The 25,338-nt window shown below is 38.6% G+C and overlaps 1 protein-coding gene across 4 annotated transcripts in view; it reads right to left on the bottom strand.

The window, feature by feature from the left end:
• KDM6A (lysine demethylase 6A) overlaps positions 1-25,338 on the bottom strand; it is a 104,477-nt gene that overhangs the window by 35,064 nt on the left and 44,075 nt on the right. For 2 of the 4 annotated variants that reach the window (XM_083498410.1, XM_083498407.1), the window contains exons 6-17: positions 25,046-25,166; positions 18,738-18,792; positions 15,715-15,749; positions 13,897-13,990; positions 11,750-11,876; positions 9,810-9,908; positions 9,110-9,329; positions 8,440-8,574; positions 7,849-7,998; positions 7,273-7,368; positions 5,396-5,500; positions 3,085-3,480 (exon numbers count right to left, since the gene is read on the bottom strand). In XM_083498410.1, coding sequence (XP_083354536.1) covers positions 3,085-3,480; positions 5,396-5,500; positions 7,273-7,368; positions 7,849-7,998; positions 8,440-8,574; positions 9,110-9,329; positions 9,810-9,908; positions 11,750-11,876; positions 13,897-13,990; positions 15,715-15,749; positions 18,738-18,792; positions 25,046-25,166 — 1,633 coding nt within the window. The remainder of the gene's footprint in view (positions 1-3,084; positions 3,481-5,395; positions 5,501-7,272; positions 7,369-7,848; positions 7,999-8,439; positions 8,575-9,109; positions 9,330-9,809; positions 9,909-11,749; positions 11,877-13,896; positions 13,991-15,714; positions 15,750-18,737; positions 18,793-25,045; positions 25,167-25,338) is intronic. The other 2 variants (XM_083498408.1, XM_083498409.1) reach the window with 1 other exon arrangement.

Genomic DNA, 25,338 nt, shown 5'->3' with positions numbered 1-25,338 from the left:
TTAAAAGAGTTTGTCTGCTTCTACTGCCATTCAGATCCAAGAGTTTGAACTGTTAAACTGCTGCAGGTAATATTCTTCCTTATCATCTTAACAAGGACTGCCTGGCATTGCCCAGAAATTCAAAGAAACTCCAACCCCACCCCACAAGAAAATGTGATTTTTAAATGGATAATGTAATTTGCAGTTTGGGGCTATGCCACAGTCACTGCATCCAACAGCATACAAACATAGGCAAAAACTTGGGAAACTTTGGAACCAACACACAAAACTGGGTGGTCACATTTCAGTTTGCCATCTTGATTCAAAATGGCATCAGACGTCCAAATATAAACAAGGACCACTGCCTCCACCTCAGGAACCGTCATGCCGAGTTGAGTGACAATATCCCAGGATGCATCAAAACTGGCACACTTGCAACCTTTCACACCAAATACCTCAACAGTCCTTAAAATATTTGGAGGCATCCACATCAGCATACATTGGACCCATCACACCCCAAACTGGCTGAAGTGACAGCCAACTCACATTTCAAAACCGATCTTTTTCAAAATGGTTCTAAGCATGGAAACATAGGCAAAGTCCACCACCTCAGGAACTCTCATGCCAAGTTGGGTGACAGTATCTTCAGAGGTATCCAAATTGGTGCAGGCTGGAACTGTCATTCCAAATTGGGTTAAAATATCTTCAAAGATGTCTACGTGAGTACAACCTGGGTCCATCATGTGATGGTATCTTTGGAGGCATTAAAATTGGTGGTTTGGACCTGTCACACCAAATATTGGGAGAAGTAATACTTCAGGCCACCAGCTTGATTCAAAATGGTGCCCAGCATCCCAATGTCAACAAAAACTGCTGCCCCCAGCTCAGGAACCCTTGTGCAGAGTTTGGCGATGATATCTTCAAAGACGTCCAAATGTATAAGAACAAATGGATAAACCACTTTACAAAATATATAATCGATTGTATGTATGATATTTTGCAGTGGGTTTTTAAAGCCTAATTGCTGAGGGTGTAGGTGTCGATCTTGTTGATCTTCATTTAGCAGCTCTTCGGAGTTTTTGCCAAACAGCCTTAAACAGAGTCTATCGTAAGAAACACTAAATTTGGCAGAAACTATTTGACCTTGACATAAAATCACATAAAAATCAGAAAAAAGGACTTTGAGAGACGGAGACTGAACACCACCTTTAGTTCAATTCAAAGCTCTACTGCCTTTGTTACATTATTCCATGACTTCCAGTGTTGACTTCTTTGCTATCCCACAGTGTCTAGCCTCTTGGAGAACTGTCAAATTTAAGAGGCTAACACTCCATGTGATGTAATAGAAAGGCAACTAAGGTGGCTTAAAAATCAAACTTAAAATCAAACATGCTGGATTTTGTAAAGCAACCAGTAAAAACAGTTAATCGCATTCATGTAAGGAATAATGGTAATCAGGCAAAAGCAGGGCGGGAACAGTGCTACACAAGAAAGCTGCCTTCTGCCACGTCGAAGTCTAGCCTGCAAAACCACAGCAGGAAGTGATCTCCATTTTCAGTGGGGTTTGTCTTAATTGCCTTTAAACATTCCACACACACACACACACACACACACCAATTGCATCCATTTCTACTCCAGGTGAGAAGCAACAGTGAAAATGAAAAATTCCACTCTTGAGGGTATTGCTGCTGTGCTTCTTGCTTCCAGAGAACAAGTAGAATGGACCATGAAAGCTGGACTAGGATTTGTGCTGTACTCCGGGAGAAGGGCTAGTTAAAGGATGAACGTTCCATATCTTCCATGGGTCACGTCTGGCTGAGAGATTTCAAAAGAGTACCAACTCTTTATTTCAGCTGTGTTGTTTCATGTGCCTGCTTCCACCCATGTCACACATGACTGTCACAGCTAAGTCTTTTGGTCAGTTTTCTTTCCTGGGGGTGCTGCTTCAGTGTAATTCTTTCTCCGCAGCTTCTGGTTCTTCCTTTTTCTACTCTGGCCTCAAGAGGAAATTCAAAACCTCAGGGACAGTTGGATCCTTCCAGAGTCACTAGTAGTCTGTGGGAGGCTCTCACTGAAGAGGGGTGAGAGCTATCATGCTATGGTTTATTCTGAATGTGTGATATGAACCCAGTGGTGAACGTGGGTGCCAATTAAATATGATTATCATCCTTGAGGTTAAATTAAGTTGTTTAATGAGAACACATAAGAGATAGGCAATGTCAATTTCAGAGGAAACTCTCAAGGTGTTCCAAAGTATTTCTAGATTTTAGTCCTGGTCACTTAAAAAAAACCATGGCTCCAAACTACAAAGAAATCAACAATAGTATACTTATATGTTATGTAGCTGAACAGTGTTGAATACTGAAACAATTTTTCAACCATTTACTCTTTGCACAACTTTTTATAGCGCTTAGAATTTAATTGTTGTGCTAGTACCAGAAAAGCAGACATGCATGGCCAGTAAGTAACCTCTGTGATTAACTGTTACTCTAGTGATGAATTCAACACTACATTAAAGCCAAACATTTTAAAAAGCAAGAAACAAAGACAGCTGAGAAAGATTCATTGTGAAACTAAAAACATATGACTATCCAGTACAAGTTATTACATGGCTAGAAAATACTGAAGGCTGTCTTTCCAATTTCAGAAAAACAACAGTGATAGTGCCAAGTATTTAACTAAGTACTTATGCTTTGTATTAATTGCTGCTTTTGTGTTTTTTTTAGAATTAGCCTGCAATATTATTTCATGATTTTCCTGACAAAAATATTTATTACCAGTTCCTTATTGCCTTGGAAAACAAATCAGGATTAAAACAGATGCTATTTTACCAAAGCAATTAGTAGACCATATTATTTTTAAAACTTGCAATTTTATACATCAAGCATCTGTACAAAAATGAAATGACAATGGAACTTTTATAAAATAATTACACTCTATTCCATTCCATTCCCTTAACATATATAAAGAAATAGCTTTCCATTATAATGTGCAGGTTCAAATGTTTTCTGATCTTTCTGACCACAGAATGTGATGAAAACCCTGCAAAAATATATATTCCTGTACTAACATTCTGCTATGCAACATAAAAAATATAGCGTGTACCTGAGTGGAGTTAGTTAGTTGTTTTTTCCACGGCTCCTCTGCGCTGCTGGTCAGGTTTGTGCGGTTATGAGGTAGAGAGAGTGCGTTTCGCTGCAGGTAAGGCACGTTTCCATTACTTCCACTTCCTGTTATGTGATTATTGCCTATCAAAATAGTGTCTGTACTACCCAGCGTTCTTGCTGTGCTGCAGGGAACTGAGCCTGCTGGAAAGGGTCCATTTGCCATAGGCTGCCCAGGGCAGGTTGGACGGATTCCATGCTGCGTGATGTTAGGCACTCTGGTTAGAGCAACCTGAGGCTGCTGACCAGAGACAGAGTTTGTAGGCAAAGACGAGTCAGCTGTTGGCCCATTAGCAATTCCAGTAGATCGTACCTGTGCAACTCCTGTCTGCCTCATCTAATAAAAAGCAAGTAAAATATAAAGAATGTTAGCAGAATAACTTACAGAATCATGTATTTCATGAGGGTTTTTTTGGGTTTTTTTGGTTAAATAGATATGACACACTCAAACTGTGATACTCAAGTAAATGCTCTTAGCGGATGTCAGATTTTCTTCCTGTGAATCTGTCACAAATGGCGCGTCATACATTACAAGCAGATAGAGTGACTTATTAATAATGCCATGTTTCTGTTTCCCCCCCCCCTCTAAAATAGCACATACATTAAGGGTTAAAAGGTCAGAAGATCATTTGTGAGTCTTTTGTAAGGAAAAGCTGCAATTTGCTAATATGTGTGCTGTTCATAAGTCATCTATGCACTTGTAACACAAGAAACATAGAAACCTTGCTTAAGCTACATCACACATACAGACACATGTACTCAGGTGCAAAACAATCTTATATTCATAAGTAGTTGTGAACATTTGATGCTTCTTTTTCCAAGGCACGGGGGGTGGGGGGGTGGGCATCATTCCTGTCAAGTAGTATAGAAAAGCAGTCAACATGCAGAGTTGGCATTAAAACTAGAAACACAAAATACATAATAAAAACCAATTCACATGTCTAAAACAATTAAAAACATGATCAATAATTATTGCTTATTTCGGCTAGAGATTTTTATTAACAGTGCCATCAGTCAGCACAAAACTCAAATAAACTAAAATCAGTTTTGCCCAAAAGATTTCTGAAAAAGCACAGCATCAGGGCCTGGAAGACCTCTCAGAAGAGGGCATTCCACAAAACTGGCAGCCTCACCAAGAAAGATCTGCTCCTAGTAGACATCAATGAAACTTTGTTCAGCACTGGCAGCTGAAGCAACGTCCCCAATGCCAAGAGTATATGATGGGGCAAATATGAAATAAGGTGGCCCTTAAAGATACCAGGGGACAATAATTTAGGGCTTTAAATGTCAAAACCAGCTCCTAATATTGAGCCCAGAAACATATGGATTTCACCCATACTCTACAAGTGGAGATAAGGGGGAGAGAAGTGACAGCATGTAATAAAGGAGCATGATAATGTATGCTGCCTTACTGGTCCTTTCCCTTCCAACAGAGGGAGTCTGGAGAAGTCTGAGGCAGTACATACATGTAATAAATATGATTTCAGAGGAGAACAGTTCCTCAAAATGATTGTTCCAGTCTGCTGGTAGGAGCTGCAAATGAAACAGTTCTTCTCTCTCAGCATTTCCACTTAGACACCATGTTGTATCATATGGTGAAGGAAGTCCTTGACCTCCAATCCAATAAAAATTGAAGATTTCTTTGTTTTTATAAAATTCTCGATCAGGTCTAAGGACTGAGTTCACACATTAGGCTAGTCATATGGGTTAAATTTCACTGTCTGAATGCATGCTACTATATCAATCATTGTGTGATGAGTTATTGCAGGACACTAACTAATTGCCATATTCATCTTAGCTGGGAAGCAAGATGTTTAACACTAGTCAGAAACCTTCTAACTATCACTTAGTGGCTAGCATGTCTTCAACATACACATTTTAGTAAAAAGAATGTCAAAAGTTCTCATTGAATTCACAGAGTTCTTGAGGCATGACTACGGGTTGCACCCAACACTCGCCTATGAGAATGTCAACATACAGACTTCCACTTGTGCAAGGGAGCACCTTTTCCTCTCCCCTGCAGCCTCCAACACACACTCCAGTGTTGGAGAAATCCCCTGAAACAGATCTGGGGGGTGCAGAGGGCTGCAGGGGAAAATAAAGGAAGGGAAAATTCTTGTTGTGCAAGGAGAAGTCGGCTCCTTCAAGACTGGATTCCACCCTATGACTTCTTCAGTTGTTGGCAATTGTTTGGAAAAGAAAAAAAGATCATTAAGACAGGATATGTACAAAACAGAAACAAATGTTGGCACCTGCTGGTGTTGCTGCATCATGACACACTGACTCTCCAGCTGTTCCAGCAGAAGTTTCTGTGCTGGATTTAAATTATTTCTATTTGCACGCAGCTGGTCCAAGTGCTAGAAAATAAATTTAAAAAAATTACTTAGGCCCCCTGCATAAGTTTAGATTTGTTTATAACAATTCACGTGACAAAAATCTTCTGACACTATCTGTTTATCATTATATGCACCCCATTCAGTCCATCAATTCCTTTCCTTGAAACAAGTTGTACTAAAAATAAACAGATACACAACCTACTCAAATTAAGTAAACCATAGATAAGAAATCAATGACTATAATTCCCATCATCTCTGACCAATAAATTCTTATCATACAAGCAGATAGTGAAGCCTGGGAAAATTCATGCTATTTTGTAGGCAATAGCACATCAGTTGTGTAAGCACAGTGACAACTGTTGAGGGCACTTATTTATTTCCTAAATTTCTTCAGCAATTCTCTCTAAAATTTCCCTTCCTTTGGGAGAGAAACAATTTTGTTGTTGGTGAAGGGAAGCAACAGCTACAATCTAGCCCTCAATGAGACAAAGGCTGCCCTAGGCTCTGACTCAGAATAAGGAAGAGAAATGCATGAAGTTGTGGATATTTATTATACAAAGCAAGTGTATTTTGTTTTTAAAGCCTAAACACAGTATATAACTATTATTGTCCTGCTACACATTCAACTATATTTTACCATGATAAAACTGTAAAATAAAGCAATTTTTAACAAAAAGTTCTACAAAGTGTTTAATAGTTATAACAGGGATAGGTAACACAGTGAATGACATATGTTGTTGGACTTCATCCCCCATCAACCCTGACCATTGCCCATGATGCCTGGGTCAGATGGGAATTGTCCAACAACATCCAGAGTAGGGATTGCCAACTTGACACCCCTGAAGGCTTCCTTGGGGCCCCTGGGCATGTGACCCTCATGTATTGTTATAGATTTGGGAGGGGGTGAATAAGCAGGCATTTTCTTTTCCCATTATAGGGCTTTTCTGAATGGGGTGGTGATGGTTGCTCAGGTATACACTGTGTGTGTGATTGAGAGAGATGCACTGCAGCAGAGACAGAGAGCAGGAGATGTATTTGTGGTTATGTATAAGTGAAGTGCGTGTTTATGAATGAGAAAGATGCTGGTTTCATCTATCATCTGTAGGTGTGAGTGTATGCAAGAAAGAATGAGTGTGGTGCGGCTACCTTGTATATTCTTCTTTATACTGGGGGGCGTTCCTTATTATAAGACAGCAACAGCATCATTTTGTATGCACATACATCATTATTGTGCGTTTGCCACAATCAAGACATAGCTTTCCACAGGAAGATAGTGGGGATTGGGAAGCAGTAATAACTGCACTCTCTAAAATTTTGTAAGTGGTGCTTTTTCAAAATTCAAAATGTGCCTTCTGGTCCAAAAAGGCTGCCAACCTCTGATCTAGAGAGCACCATGTGCTGCTCATGATTTATACAGTGCTTTAGGGTGCTCAGTGAAAGATAAAAATAGGAAAGTCATTTACCGTATTTTTCGCTCTATAACACGCACCCGACCATAACACGCACATAGTTTTTAGAGGAGGAAAATCCGTAGGCATGCCACCCGTAGGCATTCCCTCCATAACACGCACAGACATTTTCCCTTACTTTTTAGGAGGAAAAAAGTGAGTGTTATGGTGCAAAAAATACGGTATATAAAACTGCAAATATTTTAGATAGAAATTATGAATTAAAAGGAAATAATTAATGAAAGCTTGGAGGTATGTCAGAAGATGAGAAAAATATGATCAACTTGTGCTGCATGGACATATGTACTTTATGAAAAAATTACAAAAGGCTTTCTGTAGATTTACCTGTAATTTCTGTGGTGTCAAGCACCAAGAATGTACTTGTTGTTGTACTGGAGGATGTGACATTGTATGGCCACTGCTCCAAGCTTCTAAGGTGTTCTAAGGAAAACATTAACATTAAAAATGTGAATATAATGGTGAAAGAATTTATTAAAACTGTCCACTACAAGTTAAGAATATTTCCTTTAAAAATATTGCTATATATAATTCAGTATTGGTTAATATAATCATCATGGAATAAAAAGTAAAAGATAATCAACTGTGATGAAGAATTAAATAAAACCAAATGTGGACTTAGAAGTTTATCAAAATTCATCTTAGTTCTTACAATATTATTAATGTGATGATTAAGCATTCTAAATTAAGCAAGGTGGTAGACAAAATGGCATGATTCTCCCCCCTAACTTTTAGTATGCTATTGTTATAGCTACTGCAATGTTCAACTACTCCTAGTGCAATGTCATCATTGTGAACATTGCTATTCTGATTTTCATTTAAAAGAGTTATCTGAACAACAGACTCAAACTCCTGGATGCCAGATTCTTGTAACTGAGTGGGGCTTTTTATGAGAATATATACCTTTGTTGGACTAGATGTTCTTTTCCTCTTGGCTGGACTGGACAGGTCATCTACATGGCTAGAAGGAATCATGTGTAGTGGCAATTGCTGTGAAATAGGTGTTTGACTGAGGCCTAGTACAGGTTCAGTATTTTGATGAGGTTTACAAGCCTAGGAATCAAAGGAGGAAGAAAAATTTTTGGTTCTATACATTTTTAAATATTCCTTAAGCTACATATCTTTTACCAGCTGCACATTTTAATAAGGGCTGTGTGACTATGCTGATCTCATTTATTGAAAACCAATTTCCATAGCATCAAAGGAGCAATGTGTACCTTTCATGGGGGTGTTTTTAAAACAAAAGTCTGCCGCAATTTCTATGTGGGATGAAATCTTTCTGATAATCATGAAAATCCACAAAGGTTCTAAATTGGTTCCCCCATATTTCCTCCAAATCACAGGGAGTCTATTCTTAATCTCCCTTTGCTAATTAGTCTTGTTACCACTGAAAACTAGCCCTGTGCTACAGCAAAATACGCTTGACTACTACAGATTGATTGAAAAGAACCCTTAAAAAGCTGGGCACCTGCAGAACATAACCCAACTTCTCACCTGCTGTGCTGTGTTCATGGCACCCTGCCTGGAGGTAAGCTCTGCGGGGATTGGTAGGCTCCATGCCTCCTCAATACTAGGAAGTAATTTAGTTTTATTCTGTAGACTACCTTGTGGTAGGTTACACAACTGAGCCTAGGAAAAATTATGTAAAAAGTAAATTTAACACACGCCTAATTTAGTAAGATCAAGTCCATGAAATCTTCCTAAATTCCGTATTCTACTGTGTCTTAGAAAGAATACATTTTAGTTCTGGGGTTTCAGAGAAGTGCTAAGGATAAAGAGGGTAACCAGAATATAAACCTTTGTGAGAATCAGAACAAAGTTGAGCTCTGATTTCAGAGGTCTCATTAGCGCTTTGGTTCTGAAACTGCAAACAAGAGCAAAGGATAGTGTGTGTATTCTCACTAAATGCTATGATAACTTAAAATGTAGACAACACAAAATATGCATAAATTATATCAAGGTAGAAAAAAATACTTAAGAGAGACCCACTTAAAATGAGAAATTAAATGAAACTGCAAGCTATGATATGTTTAGAATGTATATGGAAACAGATCACACAATTCACAAAACAATCACATATTATATTGTGTCCTTAGTTTTTTTCATTCCTTCTCCCTACCAAGGTGAGTTAAATGTGTCCCTCTTCTTAGACCCAAGTTTTTACCTGTAAATACTTTATCCGTGCTGCAAGTGCAGAGGTATTACTACAATTTTTGCTTCTGGTTGCATTTAAGTAGCATTTAATGGCATCCTGAGACTGGTTGCAGGACTCATAGAGGGTGCCAAGGTCCATCCAGGCTGCAGCATGACCGTGGTCCAGCTGTACAGCACAGATATAGGCCTGTAATGCATCCATAGGCTGATTCTGCTGCTGGTACAGCACACTGAAGAGAAAGATGAATACAATTATCAATTTTAGATGACAAATATCACACCCAGCCTTTTGGTGTGTCTCAGTATACTAACCAAGCTCTTCTAGATAATAATAAATAATGCATGTTTCACATTTGGAAAATCCAATAATACAGCTTTATAAATTGTATGATTTTTGGAAAATCCAGAAATTGTTCTGGAACCATCTTCCTGAACACAATAGCTGCAAAACCTTAATTTGCTACAATGGAATGGGTGGAAGCCACTCCCAAAAACTTATTTTAAACTGTGAATTATACAACTGTAATCCTTAGTCAATTACATCTAAAAATAAGTTTTAGTGCTAGCTTTTAAGATTACATACTACAGATTATATCTAGCAATAAGGAAAAATTAATAATTTTGTATTACAGTTATAACATCACTGGGGGCTTAAAGTTGTACTGCTCAAACACATGACTTTATTATGAGGGGGAAATGTAGTTACTTACCCTATAGAACACCACGTGTCTGCACTTGCTTCTGATTTATCAATAGACTGCCTATAAGATATAAAGGCATCCTGAACTTTCCCAATACTTGAATAGCACCTGCAGGGAAAGAAAATGTGTATTTATCAATCTACGTATCTGAGAACAATTTGGCAAAAGTTTACCTTTAATATCAGTGGTTAACCTACATATTGCAAAAACCTGCTGTCTCAATATGTATACACTATACTTCATATATTTAAATGAACTCCAGTGAAATGTTCCATCTACTAAAGAACATTGTGAAAATGAAAGTAGCAAACTATAAATTTCAGGACAACCGAAACTAGGTCACTTCATGAAATACAAAAAGATTATCTTATTTATTTGTTCTCTAAATAGAAATTTAGTTAGTAAGTAAGTAAGTAAGTAAGTAAGTAAATAAATAAATAAAGTGGGGATTTTTTTGTTACTATGTTATGTACTGTATTTATGTATTTTTCATATTGTAAACCATCCTGTGATCCTTGGATAAATAATAAAATAAAATAATAAATAAACTACGTTTACAGTTTCATCTGTGATATGCTGTAGTCTGCAAACATACATGGATTTTGATATATGGGTCCCTGCCTTCAAATAAACAGCCTATTACCCCCTGTTCTGAGTAATTTTTAATATTAAATAAAAGGAAATGACATGAAAATGCCAGGGATTGATAAATTCTAGAATAATATTTACTAAAGTAGAATAGACTTTGCCACAATAGTTTATTTTTATCTAACAGTGTTCTTTCCAATATAAGCACCCATGTTTTTTCAACAATAGTGCCTATACAAAATTAGCCATTTTGATTTATTTTTCAGTTGCTGAGATAGTGTAAAAATACTATCTTCAAATATCAGGTAAGGTAAAGGACCCCTGGACGGTTAAGCATGTATCCTGGTATGCTTTCAAACTGCTAAACTGGCAGGAGCTGGAACAGAGCAATGGGAGCTCACCCTGTTGCGCGGACTCAAACTGCCAACCTTCTGATTAGCCCAAGGGGCTCAGTGGTTTAGAGCACAGCACCACCAACTCCCTTCTTCAAGTATTAACACCATACAACACAGGAAGATGTGGTAAGGCTAGAACAGGACTGTCAAACCAACACAGCTCACTAACTACACCCTGTGGCCTCAGCCCAGTATACCTGAGGGAGCATCTGCACCCCCATCGCTCAACCTGGACACTGAGGTCCAGCTCTGAGGGCCTTCTGCCGGTTCCCTCACTGCAAGAAGCAAAGTTACAGGGAACCAGGCAGAGGGCCTGCTCGGTAGTGGCACCCGCCCTGTGGAACGCCCTCCCATCAGATGTCTTTAGAAGACATCTGAAGTTTAGGGAAGTTTTTAATGTTTGATGTTTTATTGTATTTTTACTATTTTGTTGGAAGCCGCTCAGTGGCTGGGGAAACCCAGTCAGATGGGCAGGGTATAAGTGATGATGATGATGGTGATGCAAGGTGCTTTGACATCCCCTTTGTTTTCTGCATTCTCAAGCAGGGAGCAAAAACAGTCTTATCAAGCTGGGAATTGTGTTACCTAGCGTTCATGGTGAGCTATGTATGGCTTGTATCTTCACAGTTGTAAAGGACTGGGTTAGAACATAAAGAGGATACTAACAACATCACTTTGGGTAGATTACAAAGAACACAAACGTCTTATCTCCAAATAATGATCTAAATAGTGGTTTTGCTGAAGTTATTTTGCTATACTTATAATGAACAATGTCATACAATGCTACAAAGGCTAAATTATCCTAGCAATGACACATTTTTCCACAAAATAATTAACCTCAGATAAAGTACTAGCTCTGTGGTTTTCATACTAAGATTAAATCAGACATTTGTTCTTTCAGTGTATGCATGTGTTAATATCGCAGACTTTCAAAATGTACTTAAATGGTATACCACCCATTTTTACCTTCCAAGGAAATACCAGGACTGCCCAGAATTGGGATCTGCCTCTAGAGACTTCTGGAGACACTGAATAGCATAGTTTTCCTTGGTGGCTTTATCTCCTAACTGATCCACTGTGTGATGCATCCACCCTAAAAAAAGAATATATACATATACATGGCTATTTGTATTTCAGCAGGGATGTTATTGCTACTTACTGGCCTGATTCAGACATCAACTCATGTTGTTCAAACAAGAAGTTGTGGTTAATTTTTTTATTAATTTTAAACAATTTATACTACTTAATTACAACCATCTCCAAAAGGAGACTCAATACAATGAAATTAAAAATTATTTATGGCTATAAAATCAGAATTCAATTAAAAGCCTGCAGGAAGAAAGAAAAGTATTCAGTAGGCAACGGATATTCATTCAGCAGGAAGGGGGCCTCTCTAACCTTCAAACTATAGTTTGAAACAAACCACTGTTTTGGCCAAATCAGTCACATTAATATTAACCCTAGTTTGTTGGTTCGGATGACACAAGTTGTGGTTCAGCAAAGAAGCAAAATCTTCCAAACTATTCCGAGCAGCTGTACCAGAGAACAAGGTGAGGGGGAACATCAAAGCTTAAGGCTCAGTGTGGCTCACTTTAGTCGTGCTAAGCCATGGTTTAGTACAAGGATTGGAAACCTGCAACCTTCCAGATGTTGTTGCATTCCAACTCCCACCAGTCCCAGTAGTCAGGGATGATGGGAACTATAGTTCAAAAACATCTGGAAGGCTGCAGGTTCCCCAATTTTGGTTGAACATGACTTGCTAATGCAGTCATTGAGTGCCTACTGCATGTTTTTTAGAATTTATAAATCACATAGAATAACTTTTGTAAGCAGAGCAAACAAAAACCCCCACAGCTGCACAACCTATTCTTGAAGTTAAGCCACTATACACATCTAATCAGGAGGGGGGGAAACATGTACTTGCTCATAGCTCAACACACAATATTGTAACAAAACACTCTTGTAAAGACCTATATTGAATCAACCAAGCCAAGAGTCCATTCAGCCCTATAATCTGCCTTTTAACCATGGTAACGAACTTAAAATTTGAGTATTAGGAACACTAGGAATATTAGGCTTCAATGGCTGGTGGCTCCTCCTCCTGATGCCACTACTTGGACTCTCCTTCCCCTTTGCGGCAAGAGGAGGAGGAGGAGCCAGCCACTGGAACCGGGACACACCTGGCTTCTGTACTTTCTGAATATTGGAGGGCACAACCCCCATACCAAAAATGTTTGGGGGCCCAAAATGGCTCAGGCCCCAGGAGTTGGCACCCCTGTGGCTAGCATTGAAAAGCAGTACAGATAGAAATTTTAAGTAAGCAATTATATATTTCCAAACAGAACTTGCTATTGTCCAGTTCTACATCCTACTTAGTGAAGTCCTTGAAGTCAAAGTATAACCTCTGCTGAGAGTAGCAGCTTTTCATATAATGGTCAGGTACAATATTCAGGTACATAGAAGAGATAACAAACTGGGCAAACTGAAGCACTTTTGGCCTTTATTAAGGCTGTCAGGTGAGGAAAGGAATGCTTGTGTACATAATATCTGACAAATGGCTCTGAATTTGACCTATAGCCCACCAGACATATACAGCAACATTTTATTGCAGGTCCCAGTTGTTTTAATCTCTTAGAATCTGAACTAAAAAGGAACTCCTATATTTAATTCTAGGCAACTAGCACCTAGAGGTAAACAGTAGCGAAAGGTAACTAAATCAATACTTAATGAAGGAAATAACAAGCAAACAAACAGCAATTACAGCAGTGTCAAAATACATCCAACCTACTTTAAACGCAGTAAGACCTGCATAAGACCTGGACTCATTAAATCAATCCATTTCAACAGAGAAGTTAATTTTCATTATTAGTCTCTGTGTAAAAGTATAAACTCTTATAGAAGAAAATCTTTTGAAAATACACATTAAGGTTACTTTAGGAAACTAAAAGATTCATCCTGTATCATCTGTTGCAACTGGAGTCATATCTGAACTGCACCTCTGAGCTTAAGGACTCAGCAATGAAGTTCCATGCCACCCTATAGCCAGCAAATAGTTGTAGAAAATCAAGTACAATAATCCCTTTTCCCTCACGTACCCAACTTCTTTTACATACCTAACTGCTGTAACACAGTTGCTTTCACTTGTGCAGGGAGATTTTCGGTCTGCAAAAGTTGTTCATATTCCTTCTTTGCCAAGTGATATTTTCTCTAAAAAGGAGCAAAGCATATTTATAAATGCTGGAATGTTTTACTGATAATCTGGATTGGTATTATAGTCAAAAATAAGAACATAAGAACATTAAGTGAATTTGGTCAGAGGCCTGGAAACGATGCCTTATGAGGAACGGCTAAGGGAGCTGAGCATGTTTAGCCTGGAGAAGAGGAGGTTAAGGGGTGATATGATAGCCATGTTCAAATATATAAAAGGATGTCGTATAGAGGAGGGAGAAAGGTTGTTTTCTGCTGCTCCAGAGAAGCGGACACGGAGCAATGGATCCAAACTACAAGAAGATTCCACCTAAACATTAGGAAGAACTTCCTGACAGTAAGAGCTGTTTGACAGTGGAATTTGCTGCCAAGGAGTGTGGTGGAGTCTCCTACTTTGGAGGTCTTTAAGCAGAGGCTTGACAACCATATGTCAGGAGTGCTCTGATGGTGTTTCCTGCTTGGCAGGGGGTTGGACTCAATGGCCCTTGTGGTCTATTCCAACTCTATGATTCTATGATTCTATGAATTTTAATAGCAATTAACATACAGCCGTAGAATACTGTTTTCACTGATAAATAAAACATCAACACAAGTATGATGAATAGTAGCTGCTGGTTCAGTATTACATAATAAAATATGAACATATTACTCTTGTGAGTGGCTGATCTATTAGCTATGATTTTGATAAAGGTGACCCTTTATTCCTATTTTGTTACATTAAGAAGGTTCTACTTTGTTAGTGTTGGTGGTATCTGCTGTTTAAGATGCCCATAAGTGACTCCAAAATGGGGGAAAGCTATTGATCTGGGTTGATAAAGAATCAAAGCAAACTGACAAGAGCAACTAAATGCTGCACATTAAATAGGATATCATAGCTAATGATATTTGGTTCTACTACTAGCTAATTAAGTAATCTTCAAATCTTGTCTCTTATCTGTTAGTGCTGATGGGGAGAGAAGATATATTTCATGACACAAACAAAATCCCTCAACTGAGAAAATGTCCCTTTTTATGCTTTCTGCCATCGTTTCTCCTATCTGCTACTTCTTTTAGACCAGGGGTCTGCAACCTTTAAGACAAAAAGAGCCACTTGGACCCGTTTTCGAAGGAAAAAAAACCTGGGAGCCGCAAAACCATTGCAACATTTAAAACAAATATATCTCCGGAGCCGCAATCTTACAGCGGGCGGGAAGGTGACGTCAGGACGGTGCGTGACTAACGCATGCACCGCCCCATGCGACGTCACAGCCAGTACAGCGCCCGCCACAGTGGGGAGTGTCGGGGCGCACAATGCGCCTCCTCCCCTCGCTAGTATCCGCCCCGGAGCCGCGGCAAAGGTGTAAAAGAGCCACATGCGGCTCCGGAGCCACGGGTTGCAGACCCCTGTTTTAGACCATCTCCCCACCTGGTTAAAGTGCCTTTCGCCTTCCCAAATTGAGTCCAGGCAATCAGAAATTACAAAATGATTGTGAAGGTATATAACAAAACAGATATGCTGATGTAGTGATGTTACTAAAGGCAATCAAGGTTCACCCAGAGTAAAGGCAATGCTTCCTGAGTAGGTGAACTTTTCTACCTCATTTCAAAAATCACTGATGGGAGTAGTTTCTCAATTCTGACAAATATGTTTGCTAATTCACAATTATTCAAGCTTAAGTCTTCTTGGTATATAGAATAGTTCTACATTAACCATATTTAATAACAAAAAAGTATTATACACTTACCTGGGTTTCATATAAATGGGCAACGTGAAACCGAACTGTAAAAGCAGGGAAATTCAAGAGAATTAAGTACTGTAGTATATATGTATACACATCTGTTGGAACATTTATGTGTTTGTGAGTGGATGCTGAATGATAAATCAGGGTAGAAGAGAGTCTACACAGGTTGTTAGAGACTCAATTTTTAAAATTTATTTTATTTATTAGATTTGTATACTGCCCTATACCTGTATATCTCAGAGCAGTTCACAACATATTTTTTTAGTTTTGTGAAACTAGACCTGATGCTAAATGTATCACTATCAACCACATCATTTGGCAGAAAGATGGCAGGCATGGGAGGCTGGGTATGAGGAAGTTTAACCCTTTCCTTCCTAGGCGTAGTCCCAATAAAAATCACACAACCCCCATCTGCTATTAGGCCCAGAAGGAAAGTTTCCATTAGCATAGGGACTTCCCTTCCATGAATAACAACAGGTGCTGGGGTACAATTTCCTAGTGGGGAGGAAAAGCCTCTCCTCCCTGTGCACCGTAGTCTTTACAAGCCACCATCCCCATTTTCTTTTTCAATGTCATTAAGTTTTGAAAAATGAGCTATGTTCACATATTCCTCAGAAACATCTGGTGGTCCTACACTAAAATCCTGCCCTAATTCCAAGTTGTTGTCTATGGTACAACCCTGGTCATTTCCCAAAACATCAGGATACAGAGTGAAATCAGATAAATTCTTCAAGCTAATAGTAGTAATAGTGGCAGTAATAATAATCCAAGGAGCTACTAATGGAAATATTTGTGCTTGGACTTAATCTCTCAGTCTCGCAATATAGCCTGGATAATAAATGCAAATACATACATTCCGGACTGTCAGATATTTCTGAGTATATATAACTATAAATCACAACAGCTTTAAGGCAAATAGGTAACTTTTCCTGAAAAAACACTACAGATTCTGAATTTAATCCCAATAAAGAATTTCCCCCCTCCCTGTCATATTTCAGTCATTTTTTTCTCCACTGTTGCTAACACTCTTTTTCGTGAACCAAAATGAGTATTGTGGCATCTTGAAGACTAACAAATTAATTATGGCATAAGCTTTTGAAGAGACTGATTTTAGTCTAGCAACCTGAAATCTCTATCCACCATTTGAGAGCCAACAATATAGACTTAAAGAGTAACATGAGAATAAAAGACATGTTCCCTACTCTGGGGAGAATATAATCTAAATCTTGACAGTAAGGGAGACAAAAGGAAAGAGAGCAAAGAACAGAGAGAAGGAAAAACATCTGCCTGAAACAGCACAATAAACATTTTTTTAAAGAAATTGGAAAGATAATAGTATGAAGAGATCGAGTTGAGAAGATGTGGTCTGTGATAAGAAGGAAGACGAGGAGAAAATGAGCAAAGACAGTAAAAATCTGCAGAGGTGACGAATATCATATATTAAATCTGAAATAACCAGCCAAATCTCTCTACAGAGCTCTAATTACTTTGTCATATGGTATAGGGAATCTAATGTTCAGTAGAAGAAAATAAAAAAGCCAACTGGAAAAGCCGAACATAGCCTTGAACCCAAACAATTGTAAACAAAGCACACAATCAAAAACAGCAGTTCTAACTCTGTAAACACCAATTTGGCTTTCCATTGGACAGTTTAGGGCAGAGCTTTCCAAGCTTTTAATGTTGGTGACATACTTTTTAGACATGCATCATTTCACAACATAGTAATTTAGTTTTACTAGCAAACTGGACATTAAACTAACCCCATTCCAGGCCTGTGAGGAACGCGGCGAGCGTTCGCGTGATGCACCAACACACTTATGCAGTGGCTTTCAACCAGTGTGCTGTGGCACTCCAGGGTGCCTTGAATGATGGTCAGGGGTACCACAGGCAACCCTGGCCTCTGTCCCTATTTCCTTCCCTCCCTCCTCTGATGCCCTCTTGCATCTCAGCTGACCAAAGGCTTGCACAGATGTTTGTTGAAGCAACTCTGGCTACAAGCTACCCAGGCAAATGGTGCCTCTGGGGCTGGCCAAGGGGTGCTTCCCAAGTCCCTGTGGGGCAGTGTGAGGAGGAACTTCTCTTTGGGGTGGCAGCTGCAAATGCCTGGAGGACTGCCAAGGAGAGGAGAGAGGAGAGGAGGATGAGGGTACACTCCACCAGAGAGGGTTTTCAAAAAAAGGGTGAGAGGCTGCCAGCTCTGCAGACAAGGGGTGACATAACTGGGCTCCTGAGCCCCACTGGGGTGCCACAGAAGGAATGTACAGTGGTACCTTGGGTTACAGACGCTTCAGGCTACAGACGCTTCAGGTTACAGACTCCGCTATCCCAGAAATATTACCTCGGGTTAAGAACTTTGCTTCAGGATGAGAACAGAAATTGCGCGATGGCAGCACAGCGGCAGCAGGAGGCCCCATTAGCTAAAGTGGTACCTCAGGTTAAGAACAGTTTCAGGTTAAGAACGGACCTCCAGAACGAATTAAGTTCTTAACCCGAGGTACCACTGTAGTTGGGTCAAGGAAGCCATGGACTCAAAAAGGTTGCAAACCTCTGCACTAACATCTTGTGACACAGTTTGGAAAGCTCTGGTCTAAGGAAAAGATTATCTAGACAAATATGAAACAGTAACTAATTTCAAGCGTAATGGGGGAATCTAGTTGTTTTCCATGAGAAGTTTGCCTTCAAAAAAGAAAAGCCTGAAACTCTCCAACATGTTACAAAGAAACAGTTTTGTATTTAAACATACAACTACTTAAACCATTTAATATTTTAAGAATTCATTTTAGTTATTTGCTGATAGTGATGCATTATTATTGTCAAAAGAAAATAATAAGTAGCTCCAGTGCACTAAATGCTACATGCGCGCACGCGCACACACACGCGCACACACACACACAGAGAGAGAGAGAGAGAGAGTGTTCTTCTTAGACTGATAAGACAGCAGTGAAGTAGGAAAATGGATTAATCATGACACTAGGGTGATATAGACATAAATCTAAAAAGTTACTAAGATAAATTAAACTACTTACTTTCAGCATTGGACAAAGTGCAAGGGTTGCAGTCAACCAAAGCTAACTGAAAATGCTGTAAAAGAGAACAGAAAAATAAATGTTTTCCCCCCTGTAAAAAGCTAAAGAAATATTTGGTAGATATTCACTTTATATAGATTCAGTAGAAGGTAAAATGATGCAAGCAATACGTGCAGGAAAATGTTAATGGCACACATCCAACCACTGATTTTTTTTTATTGTATGTTACAGTGATGCACGTACAATGTATGTCAAAATCATAGGGAAACATAAAGCAATTAAAGGTTTATGTAGACAAAGTAAAATATAAGATTCAAAGAACTAAACATAACAAAACTAAACCAAAAAATATGTAACCATTTCATAAAAACAAAACAGCAATGCTTATAAAATATATGAAAGGTCATAAAAGAATTCAACTGTTACCAGGAAAATGCTACAGTCAATGTTTGTTTTTCAGGGGGGGGGGGAATTAATCATTTCATTATTTTTATACCCCACCCTTCCTCAAATTAGGAATATAGGGCAATTAACAACTAACTAGGCAAAACCATGCAAAATAATAAAACTATCATAAAAACTATCATAATAAACTGCATCCGAGCTTACTAAAGTTGCAAGAAAGGAGATTCCAACTAAACATCTGGGAAAACTTTCTGACAGTAAGAGCTGTTTAACAGTGGAACAGGTCTCCCTTGGGAGGTGGTGGACTCTCCTTCCTTGGAGGTTTTTAAGCAGAGGTTGGATGACCATCTGTCTTGGATGCTTTAGCTGAGATTCCTGCATTGCAGGGGCTTGGACTAGATGACCCTAGCAGTCCCACTCAACTCTAAAATTCTAACTCAAAAATTACAATCAACAACAACAACAACAACTTTTTTTTATTTATACCCTGCCCATCTGGCTGGGTTTCTCCAGCCACTCTGGGCGGCTTCCAACAAAATATTAAAATACAATAGTCCTTCAGATATTAAAAGCTTCCCTAAACAGGGCTGCCTTCAGATGTCTCCTAAAAGTCTGGCAGTTGTTTTTGCCTTTGACATCTGGTAGCGGGCACCACTACTGAGAAGGCCCTCTGCCTGGTAGCACTAATTATCCAACAAATATCAAGTTCAGCTCAGATCCAAAACACTAGAGAAATAAAAAATGTATTTAACCATTACCAAAATGTTTCTATTTTGAGTGCCAGCTAGATTACAAGCAGCAAGGTGCCTTGTCACATGACAGAATACCCTGTCACCATCCTACCAACCACTCCAACAGATGGGACAAGTGGGGCTTCCCCTGCTGATTGTAATGCACAGTTAGATGTTACTGTGAAAGGCTCTCAGGTCCCAAGTCATTTCGACTTCATATGCTAACAACAAATCCCTGAATTAGATCCGGTACCTCAGCAGCATTCAGTACAGTGCTTTGAGGTTTCAGGTGACATGATCCCTCCTTGAGGATCCCAACAACAGCTATAGCCCACTGGAGACAGAAAACTTTGATCTCTAAAGTTTTCGTCATCCCTGATGGGATATCACATTTCTGAACAAAAGGTTTGCCTACTGGCAACACTAATACTGAGTTTCATGATTCTAAAAATATGGAAAAACTCCATGTACACAATGAAAAAACCCTGAGCACATATGAAGCTTTTCCCTTTACAGAAGTTAATGGTAATACACAACTGTAGATCAACTTGAGGACCCTTTTTTATAGACACATAAACATATGAAAAGCACATGAAATCATTCAAAAGACCTATTAATTCAAAAAGTGTTATGTATTTTGCACTTATTTTCCCCTCATTGAAACATTCAGGATTTTCAGAAGTAAATTTGCTACTGCTAACATTTTAGACTATTAATAAAACTACATAGTGGTATCTAATTTTGTTAGCACAATTTAACTAACTGTATGCTGTTACCTTGAACACAAATCAAAAGAAAAATAGGAGCAATTAATTATGCAAACAATTCAAGGTTCAGGGTAAGTAACTGATACTCACCCACTTTATCAGAATGTCATAACAGAACGATACTTCTTACTGCAAACATGCCTTCACCCTCATCATATAAATGAAACATCACCATACCAGGGTGGCAGTAATGTTTTTAAACAAGCATTTTTCATTCAAAAAAATTACGAGTGTTCATTAATCAAGGTAATCAACTAAACAAGCAAACCAAGAACTCCAATGGCATCACAATGCAAGATGAACTATAAAAACTAGTGCTAGAGCGACCAATGCATGCATTTACAGTCTTAAAAAAAAGTCAGTTTTGTTGATGCACAAACAGCTTTATTTTATTTCTCTTCTAAACAATAAATAACCAAACTAAACGGCTTGGAATTATTTCTAAGAAAAAATTGTATGATATCTCTAACTTGCAAATTATAAAATTGACTCATTGTGCATAAGCTACCCTTTTCCAAGGCTCAAGAACTATAATGGCTGCAATACTATTTATGCTTGGAAAGATTTAAGGATGTCGATAGAGATATAATTTCTGAAAACTGTATTAAACAAAACCTATTCAAAAAGACCACCATACAGCTTTTCAGATTCAGAAATAAGCAAGCCTGCAGCTAGAGGCCTTACAAAAATACAAAAAACAAAAACCAATTACAGAGATTATTGGCACCTCATATAAAAAGGAGAGAGAGATAGAGAAACCACCCAAAAGGGCACTGCAGATCTGTCAGTATCAAATAAAGCTGTTTAAAAGCTGCATATAAATAACAAATGTTCAGTGTTAAGAGATGGCAGTGGGAGATACTAATGAAATGCAAACAAAATCATTATTTCTAAATTTCAGCTTCAAAATATTTAACAATACTGAAGTCCTCCTACAGTACCACTATATTCTGCACAATTTCAGAACAGCAGCATATCAAAAAATACAAAACATAACATTTGCCAGGACCATTTAGCACATGAAAAGCTATGTCGATGACCCAGAACATGAAGATAGGTAATGCAAAAATAATAAAGAAAGCATCTGTCAGAAAGCTGCATATTTAATTACTAAAGCTCATACATGAACCACCTATTCATCTTGAACAATCCTGCATATCTGCCCTACAAATTAAACACAGAAATTCCCTTCTGAAGTATTCAATAAAAAACAGCTATGTAGAAAAACAAAGCTTTTTTTGTCAAAAGGCTAACAGTTTACCGTCTCTAGCACTCTAAGCAACAAATACATCACATTAAATATCCAGCTCCAAATCTCTGCATCAAGCCGAAGCTACCAAACATCTGCACCTCGTACAAATATTGCAGTACTGAAGCTGGCTGCTGCTGTGTGAAATAGTTATTATGCAGGAGAGGCCACTGCAGTTCAGAGACGACATACAATACCTCAAGGCAGACATCAGTCTACAGAAAGTCAAATCACGAGTAAGAGGATTTACCTACAAGGCACTAATCTGAATGTTTAAACGTGGTGGCATCTTTTTAAGCACAGCAGCAAATCAACGACATACTTTTGATTTGTATGGAATTATGATTGTGCAATTAATCAGGAGATTTCTTCAGAGCCCTTGGCTGCTGATGTGATTGTGGTAAAAGTCAATGATGTGACCTTTACAAAGAATTGTAAATTCAGTGTTTGTGTGTCTACAAAGCTACTACCACACAGAGAAGCAGTCTCCTATGGCATTACACATGTTTAACAATTCACTCAGGACTACACAGTCTATTTCTTCAGGATTTTATTTTATATCAAGAGGCTTCAAAATGACACACAGTAGTACTTAAAAGAAGAAGAAATATTAGAAAAGTTACTGGAAAACCTTTTGATTTTTACATACACATAAACTATAGATATTCTGAAACTGTGATTTTATTATATTTTTCATCCCTAAACTGCTGCAAAATTTCATAATAGGTAGTTTAAAAGTCTATGTTACACAAGTCAAGCCATCATTAGAAACCTGACAATTCTGACATGAACTTACCATAGGACAGCATTAACCCAGCTGAGTATAACTCTTAGAGCTGTCTTTTCTAACTGTATGACCTAGGTGTGATGCTGAGAAATGTCTTTTGTTGAGATAACTAGGACACAGAAAGCCTTGCATAATCAAAGTGCTGGCAAATAGCCAAGGCTCCATCTGACAGGCATGTTGAGAGTAAGGGTGGGAGGACGTGCAGCACGCACTGCTAAGTCAACTCATTAGTTTGCTCTCCAGAGTCCTTCAAAATCGGAATTAATTCATCTTTCCAAAAGAAAGGAGGCTTGTAAGGCGTAAGCGCTCTCTTTCACTCTACGCTGCACAATCCAAACAGAATAATCGACTACATAAGCAAGACAAAAGAAGTTGAACAAAGTACTTAATTTGCATAATATGAATAAAACAGGCCTGGTCCAAATGACCACATGCTAGACCATATATTTTCCCCATGCTTGCAAAATTCCATGCATATAATGATAATGTAGTAGAGCACTTGGATAATAGTTTTGTTGAACACTGGTGGTTATTAAGTGCCAGCAAAAGAGAATTAATTTTTTTTACGAGAGGCAAGAGTTTCAGGTGAAAGAAGTTTGCTAACTCCATGCTCTAGCTCAGGAGTTGCCAACCTGACACCCATGGACACCAACATGCCTGACAGTTTCTCCTATGGTGCCCACAAAACATCTCAGTAAAGATCCCCTTTAAAAATCTACAGTACACGAGACTTTATTTTGTCTTCCTGCTCAGTTCCTGTTTGCATTGGCTTGGTCTGTCCTGCACTGAATGCTAACTGCATGCCAGACTGGACACCTACCTCATTTCCATTATGAAGAGAAGTACAAAGAACTTCTCTCTGTGAGTTAAGTGTGCTGGTAGCTGATGTAACTGCCTTTTCCTATTGATTTTATATTTTATTTTTTTGGTGGGGGGTGAGAAGGGGCATGGCTGGATCATTTTGTGGTCTGTGTTTTTCTGTTCTTTTAAATGTGTTTGCCTTTTTTTGAGATGGGCACCGAATCTGCTACTGGCAACCCCTGCTCTAGCTTTTAATGCTACATCTTTCTTTATTCCATGTCTCTTATCCTCACATTGTGCCCCCAACACTCAGGGTCTCACAAAGTTATTCTCATACACCATCCCTACAAAGCAGCCAACAGCAGTGGACTTATTATGGACATAGTGAAGTCCCTTGCAGACATTACTTTTCCCAGGAAGCAACTTTTAATTGTGCAATATAATCACTTCTGGTTATTCAGGTAAGAAGTCAGCAGACTGAACACTTGCCAACGTTGTGCTTCTCTCCCCAATAGGCTACATACAAATGCAACTGTACTACTGCGTAACTGCCCCATCTCCAGCTTTGAGAGCAGTTCTCAAAATACTTTTTAAGTCATAGGCAACTGGTGCATACAGGAGTTGGATTTTCCACCCAGTTTAAAGGGTTTCCCATACTTGAGGTATGGGCAGGCCTCCACAAAGCTTAACTTGAACAACTTGTGATAGATAAGAGAGAATAATTACTGGGGGGAAAGGAAACGAAAAATAGCTCGCCAGAAATTATTCATTTGGAGAGAGAGAAAGCAGTGAACTGCTGAGGTGCTCATTCTGCAGTGGATGGGAGGCCCTGCCCAACAACCCAATATGAAGGAAAAGGAAAATGGGTCTGCACAACACAACATCAATCCACAGAGCTGTCCTGCACATACACACTTCCCCACAAAAGACTGCAAAAATGCCACAAAGTAGACTTTCAATGAAAATATTGTACAGTTTCATTTTAATGATTAGGATAGTCATATTTAATACCTTTTATGGTACATTTTACTTTATATGCGGACTTGTCATACTTTAATAATCCTTATATTACAAAATATATGATAGACAGGTTCAATATAAACTGCTGGAAAATCAGTCATGCTCACCTTCCAGTAATAAAAACCCTTTAAAATGTACCTCATACAAGTCATGAACACCTTCTCAATATGATAAATCTTACACAAGGTTTCTATAAGTCAAAATACTTTATCTAAGTCTATACAGTCATTATGTGGCTCTCAAAACTCTATACATGATGAAATAGGACTTGGACACACCCTCCCATAGTTCCATGTGCATAGAGAGTTTAAAAGCTAAACTTGCAACATCTCACATTTAATTTGAAGCAGGATCTCCATGAAATGCAAGATAGATCCTAGCTGATAGCAAACTCCTGGTCTCATTCCGAGGCAGAAACCCAGGTGCCAAGTAATAACGGAACAGGTGAAATGAAAGTGAAGGAAACTAATACACTCTCTTGTAGTGCAATGAAAATCAAGTCCAATATGAAGAAAATGTTAGCTATCATTTAAAAGGGAGACACTTACCTTAAAACTGGACTCAAAATCTGTGTTCACTTTGAACATAAGCCCAAGTCGTAAATGAATTTCCTTGGCGCGGCAAAAGCTGGGATCAACATAAAGCACCTCCCGAAATGCTTTAATTGCCCTGGGGGAAAAGAACACACACTGAAATGTTTAATCCAGAATATTCTTAAAGGGCATCTGAGAAGACCAACTCATTATCCCTTGAAGAAAATGACTCAGAAAGAAAGTGCAAAGGAATTCTGACAATTCACAGTCATACCCAGATATAAAATTAAAACATGTACCTCTATTCC

This window comes from Podarcis liolepis (assembly GCF_965112155.1).
Source record: "Podarcis liolepis genome assembly, chromosome: 4".
Classification (NCBI taxonomy): Eukaryota; Metazoa; Chordata; class Lepidosauria; order Squamata; family Lacertidae; genus Podarcis; species Podarcis liolepis.
The sequence above is the reverse complement of the archived record's forward strand: the minus strand, read 5'-3'. Positions and strand labels throughout refer to the sequence as shown.